Source organism: Sphaerodactylus townsendi, linkage group LG10 (genome assembly GCF_021028975.2).
Source record: "Sphaerodactylus townsendi isolate TG3544 linkage group LG10, MPM_Stown_v2.3, whole genome shotgun sequence".
NCBI lineage: Eukaryota > Metazoa > Chordata > Lepidosauria > Squamata > Sphaerodactylidae > Sphaerodactylus > Sphaerodactylus townsendi.
The window spans coordinates 51,177,202-51,184,069 of record NC_059434.1 but is presented as its reverse complement, the minus strand read 5'-3'; the positions used below and the strand labels follow the sequence as shown (position 1 = coordinate 51,184,069).

Genomic DNA, 6,868 nt, shown 5'->3' with positions numbered 1-6,868 from the left:
GGATTTAAAAGAAGAATCTGGACTCCCTAGTTTAAACACTATTGAAAGTTATGCTGTTTGGGGGTGGATTCCACTAGAGGTGTTTTGTGAGAGCTGATGCTGACATTTGTTAGGTAAATGTTTTGCTGGGGGTTATTTGTGAGAGATTTACATGCTTAATACCAACTTGCACTGGCTTGGAGCTGTTTCTCAGACTAACAACCTGCCTCATAGGGTTGGTGTGATTACAAAATTAGGAAAGAGAAAATTATTGTTTGGTCATGGGGGAGGGGGCAAACTCAGGTTTTGTCCCTGGGCTCCAGTTTGCCTAGATACACCTCTGGATGTTACCATTATTGGGCTACTAAAGCTCTAAGCATCCCTATATAGGTGAACTAGCTGGGGGGCGGGGCGGGTTCTTGTTTCTATATGCTAAGAGATATCTTCTGTCATCCTGTTCAACTTACGGTGAGACCGGCTAGCTAAGTAGAGCTGACTGGCACATCTGGCTTTGCCATTTGTTCCCCTCCCCCTCAGCTTTCCTGGTAGTTTGAAAGTGCCAAGAACAGGAGGAAGGGGTGGAGAATAATCCTGTACAGGGTCACCAATCTTGCCTGCAGGCAATAGCCTAGAATTGCTGCTCTAAGAGGGATTAATGTTTCTATTCCGGAGAGCTTTCCTAGGTCATCAGTGTTTAAGGGGCCTTTGGACTTCTGTTTTTATAGACTAACACGCGACCCAGTTGGCGGGCCCAAAGGTCTTTTCCCAGAGGGGAAAAGACAGCCAGGTCAATGTGAGCAGAAGAAAAGGGAACCTGTCTCTTTTATACCCATGCCATCCGTAACCGTCATCAGTGACGTTATGGTTTGTTTTCAAGAAGCCTCCCAGTTCTCGCAGAGTTAGGGCCTGTTCCCGCGCGTCTCTATCTGACTTCGCCTATCAGTTCCGTCCTTAACAAGACAGGGGAGGGGCATCCTCTCACGAGTCCCGCCTACTACAGCCTCACGCGGCAAGGGAAGCCATTCAAGGGTAGCGACCGCCTATCGAAACCTTGCTGAGCTGGCAAGTGCGCATGCGCACAGCTTTACTTTGCCGGCGGGTGGAACTGAGAATTGGGCCAGGGGTGGGGCGTAACGCGGCTGTCATTGCCGGAGCTGAAGGCGCGGGAATGGCGACGGAGTTGGAGTCGTCGCTGGAGCTGAGTTTGTCGGACAGCTGCACGGAGCCTGGGACGCTGCCCCCCGCGCGCGCCCGCATTTTCAAGATCATCGTCATCGGGGACTCGAACGTGGGCAAGACGTGTCTCACCTTCCGCTTCTGCGCCGGCCGCTTCCCGGAGCGCACCGAGGCCACCATCGGGGTGGATTTCCGCGAGCGCGCCGTCGACATCGACGGGGAGCGAATTAAGGTACGGTTCAGCTTGATGTCATCGCCGGGGGGTGGGGGTGGGGAATGAGACCGCCACTGGCTGCAACAGGCACCTCCCTTGAGCCCGTGGGGGCAGCTTGTCATGGCTGCGCGTGCCGGGGGGAGGGGCGGTTTGGGGCCAGTCAAGGTTGAGAGAAGGGGTGGCGACCCGATTTCCCCTTCCCTCTCCAGGTGTCACCAATGACACCAGGTAGGTTTCAGGCCGCTCTGATCCGTTGGTTCACCTTACCCTGGCGTCTGCAGCCTGCCATTCTTTTGTCCCTCTACAGTGGTTCCTTACTGGAGTGGGGTCCTTCAGGAATCTGAGCTGGGTCCAGTGCTTTTCAGCCTCTTCATCACGTTTGTAGATGACATCAAGCTATTTAGGGTGGCTAAACCAAAAAAAGGATTGTAAAGAGCTCCCCAAAATCCCAACCTCACATATACTCTGATGGGATCTGTGCTGGCAGCAACAGGCCAAGAAAGGGATGTTGGGGTGGTAGTGAATAGCTTGATGAGAATGTCCAACCATTTTCTGTGAAAAAAAGGCAAATTCCATGCTGGCCATAATTAGGCAAGGAATAGAGAATAAAACTGCTGTGATCATGCTGGTTTGATGCAAATCTGTTGTGAGGCCACACTTGGAATAATGTGTAGAGTTCTGGTCATCACACCTAAAACAAGATATTGCAGAACTTGAGAAAAGAGTGAACAAAATAATTGGGGGCTAGAGCAACAGCCAAATGAGGAGTTGTTAGAACGCTTGGGGTTGTTTAGCTTAGAAAAAAGGCGAATAAAGGAAGTTATGATAAGATATAAATTACACAGAGTGTTGGAGTGGGTGAATCTCTCTCTCATAATACTAGGAAGCAGGGGCATCTGCTGACGCTGAAGGATGAGAGATTCATAACAGACAAAAAGTATTCCTTCACACAACACACAGTTAAATTGTGGAACACCCTGTCCTGGGATGTGGTGATTACTGCCAACTTGGAAGACTGTAAGAGGAGAATGGACCTGTTTATGGAGGATAAGGCTATCCATGGCTACTAGTCTAAACACAGTATCCATACCTGTTCTCTCCAGAATCCGAGAAGCATGCCTGTAATATTAAGTGCTGTATAAAACAGGCAGGATAATGCTGCTGCAGTCGTCTTATTTGTTGGCTTCCTGGAGGCACCTGGTGGCCAACTTTGTGAACAGATTGCTAGACTTGAGAGTCTAATCCAGCATGACTTTTCTTATCTAAATGCATTGTGTGACTTTGGGATTTTTCAAATTGGGATTTTTCAAATTGAAGACAACATGGGGGGGGGGGCATGAATACCTCTTGAAGTTCTTAAAGGAAGGGTGAGGGAACAATATGATGGATTAACAGGGATACAGGTTCCTTACAGAAGCATGCAACATCTCATGCTAGCTTTATATATTTTTCTACAACATTAAAATGGTGGACACACTTTTACCCAGAGAAAAGATCTTACTTTAGTCAGCTGAGCTGGTATCTTGTTGCCACCTTCAGTGAAATTATTTGTGTTTTCTCTCTTTTCTCCACCCCTACCCTTTTGGACAATTTTAGATCCAACTCTGGGATACAGCAGGCCAAGAACGATTCAGGAAGAGCATGGTTCAACACTACTATAGGAATGTACATGCTGTCGTATTTGTATATGATATGACAAACATTGCAAGTTTTCATAGTTTGCCTTCATGGATCGAGGAGTGTAAGCAACATTTGTTCACTAATGACATACCCCGTATTTTGGTTGGAAATAAATGTGATTTGAGAAATGCAATTCAGATACCGACGGACATGGCACAGAAATTTGCTGATACTCATAGTATGCCACTGTTTGAAACATCTGCTAAAAATCCTGATGACAATGATCATGTGGAAGCCATATTTATGACTCTGGCTCATAAACTCAAGAGTCACAAGCCATTAATGCTAAGTCAGCCACCTGATCATAGCACAATACACTTAGAATCGGAACCAAAACCTGCCATCACATGTTGGTGTTAATTTGTATCATTTTTAGTCACTCTCATGTTCAACAGCAAGTGCTTCAAGATTGTGGCCTTGGTCATATTCCAGTGTAGTCGGTATTATGTTGGATCAATTTGGCACTTTATTGTATGCTTTTGTGTCTTGGTGAATTATACTCTTTGCACTTTGTAATTGTTGGATCCACAAATTGCTGAAGTTTCTGGAAATTAGCTTTTCAAGTGAAGTTTGCCATCATCCCTTTAGTTTATAGTTTCAGGATCTTTTCTCACTAAGATAGATATAGCAGATCAATTTTTTAATGCCCTTACAGTGCAACCTATGGGGAGGGGCAGTTCCGCAGCAGCTGGGGACAGTGCCACTGCAACAAAGCTGTACCAGTTCATAAATGGTTTCAAGCACAGGGAACATAGAAAACTGAAAAACTCCCTTGTTGACCTGAAAACCACCAATGGACTACATCACTAAACTGTGACGTAGGTCGGAGTTCCCAGGCTGAAAACTTTGTGGAAAGTCAGCTCCACATCTGGGAAAGCCCCCCAACTGCCCCCACCTGGGCCAGTGCAAGTAGTACTGTTGGCACATGCAGCACATGCAGCAGCTTCTCCATTCAGGCACTGCACAATTGCGCTGCATCTCGCCACTGGCATATTAGCCCCTCCAGCAGCATATCTGCCCCTTGCCACGTTGGTATGCCCTTGCGCCACTTCCAGGAGTCCCCCCCAATGGATCGCACTGTTAGCATGTCAATTTACCACAGTTCTGTAGAAAACTAAAGTGCTACAAAGTATTACTGTTGTGTACCTGTGAAATTAACATTTCTATTCCATATTTTGAGCAGTGCACAGTGGAATGGAAAGATTTGACTTGAGTGCTAGTGTTGGATTCTTCTCACATTTTGATTTTTTAATTATACTCTCTCAGGAGTCTCATGAATGAAGGGATGCACATTCAGAGCTTTTCTATATAAAGATAGGATTGGAAACTCAACATGTCCTTTTTCATATGTCTAGCACTCCTTAAAGGTCTTTACTTATTCTTAAGTGAACGATAGAAAATACTTAAGAGAGAATATTCAGGATTATTCCAGTTTGTTCTGTACCACTATGCTCTTGTCTTTTACCAGATAGGTTTATAAATCTAGTGAAACATTGGAAACAGCATTGGAAACAGTAACCATATAACAATATTGGTTGCAGTTGTAACAGAACTCTGGAGCTGGAACAATCATTAAGATCACTTTTTCTTAAATTTGTGCCTGTACCTTTAAGAGTTTTCCAGCAGCATAAGAAGATCCATGACTTGCCTGTCCTACTTGCCATGGAGCTAAACTTCTTTCTGTTTTACAGCAAGAGGGTAGAAGTGCCCCCCTTGCCCTACTTAAAACTGTTGACACCACTGAGGTCAGCCATTTTTAACCATCAATTTGTATTCCCTTGCTGGGATGAAATGTGGCGTGTCTCAATGGGCAACTTGCAGTCTTAGCACACTTCTACAATATGGCATCCAAAGCATGGGGCAGTTCTAGGCAGACATTTTAAATCAGGATACTAGTTTGTGAAGCTGACCTAGAGAACATGGTTAAGGTTGAAGTGGCAACATTATTGAAAAGGTCTGCTGAACTACAAATGTAGATTTTGGTAGACTGATTTGGGAGAACAAATACTATCCTGTGCTGATTGATCTGTGCTTGTGTCATTTTAATGTTCTTAAAATAACACGACTGAAACGCAGTGTTTCCAGCACGAAATAACTTATGTGCCTTAGTATATGATGATAAGAGACTATCCCATGGCATTTTACAGGATGTCAAATTAATCTTCTAGGCATGGATTAGGGGTCACTGGGGATTTGGGTGAAAGTAATGGTGGACTTCCTACATTGTGCTGAGAATGGACTAGTTGACCCTGGAGATCCCTTCTAGCTCCATATTTTTGATGGTTATGATTTCTAATGGAAAAAATAAAAATGAATGTAAGTTGTTGTTTTCTGTAACTGAAGCAGCTAAAACTGAAGTGCATATGATACCACATTTTGTTTTGACTTGGTGCTTCTTCATGTGCAAACAATATAAAAAATCTCTTTTTGATGAGAATGAAAGCTAAGGCTTGCCCATTTCTTACCCATAAGGGCTTTGCCCATATGAAGTGTGCACGAGCAGGGCTTTCCCACGATCATCTCATAACATGCAGTGTTGGGTATGGGTAATCCCATGGCCTTGCGGAACAGCATTATCAGAAATCTGAGATCAAGTTGAAGAATAAAGCATACTTCCTATGTTTTTTAATAATGTACCTGTTGCATTAAAAGATGGCTTCTCTCCTGTGTAATGAGGAAAGGTGCTTCTAACCATGGCTGTTAACCTTTAGATCAACTGAAATTTTTAAAAGCACGTAAGCCTTGGAGTATATATCAGTATCAGTGCTGTTTATTAACACTTATTTTGCCCAGTGTAATTTGCTAACACGGTATTCACTCACTATATGCTGCTGCTGGGAAAAAAATAACTATGAGCATATTCTCAAGCTTAGAATCTTTACCTTAATATAACTATCATTGGTCATTTTAGGGTAATTAAGATATATAATGAATAAAAAATATTCTTCTGTAAATTACTGGAGTACCAAACACTAGCTTTATGGTCTAGGTTTAAATAAATATTAATTGCACCTCAGTCACTAAAATCTATGGACACGCTGGTCTAAGCATGCATATGTGGATGGTGCTCAAGATTTTATACAGTCTTTTTCGCTTATTAGTTCAGCTGTTTACAAAGTTTTTTTGTATAATACTCAGAAAAGGGAATGTATCTGTTTTAAAGTTTAAGCAACTTTAGTTTATACTGCTTCTGTGAATAATTGGCTGTGTCTGTAATTATTTTTTTAATAATGACGTGTCTCAAATGTAGATGATTTTCGAACATGGTTTACATTCTTCTCTTAGAGCACAGGTGTCAAACTCATGCCCCTCCAGATGTTATGGACTACAGTTCCCATCATCCCCTGCCAGAATGATGCTGGCAGGGGATGATGGGAACTGTAGTCCATAACATCTGGAGGGCCGCGAGTTTGACACCTATGTCTTAGAGGACTCACCAGTAAATTAAGAACATGTAGTGAAGGTTTCAGTGCAAATGTGGTATCAGTGCTTGTTTATAAACTTTAAAAAAAATAAATAAGCACAAAATGAAGGGTTTAATGAGGTAGATAAGGAGTGGAAGAAGAACAAGTTATGTAGGTGCTACCACCCAGTACAACCTGTGAGATGAATATTTTGCAGCTTATAACTGTTTATTGCACAGAATTCTTCTGTCATTGAATCACAAAATAATGATGCTATATAACATTTTCAATAGCATTTTATCCTGTTGCTGCATACACACACACACATACACATACAGTTACGTATATACTCGTGTATAAGCCGACCCGTGTGTAAGCTGAGGCACCTAATTTTACTGCCCAAATCTGGGAAAAC

General features: G+C 43.1%; 1 protein-coding gene across 1 annotated transcript; it reads left to right on the top strand.

Annotated features, from left to right (window-relative positions):
* The first annotated feature begins 991 nt into the window (after window positions 1-991).
* Window positions 992-6,868, top strand: RAB33B (RAB33B, member RAS oncogene family). The gene is made up of 2 exons (XM_048508960.1): window positions 992-1,387; window positions 2,966-6,868. The coding sequence occupies exons 1-2, from the start codon at window positions 1,052-1,054 to the stop codon at window positions 3,407-3,409; spliced, it is 780 nt and encodes a 259-aa protein (XP_048364917.1). The 5' UTR covers window positions 992-1,051; the 3' UTR covers window positions 3,410-6,868.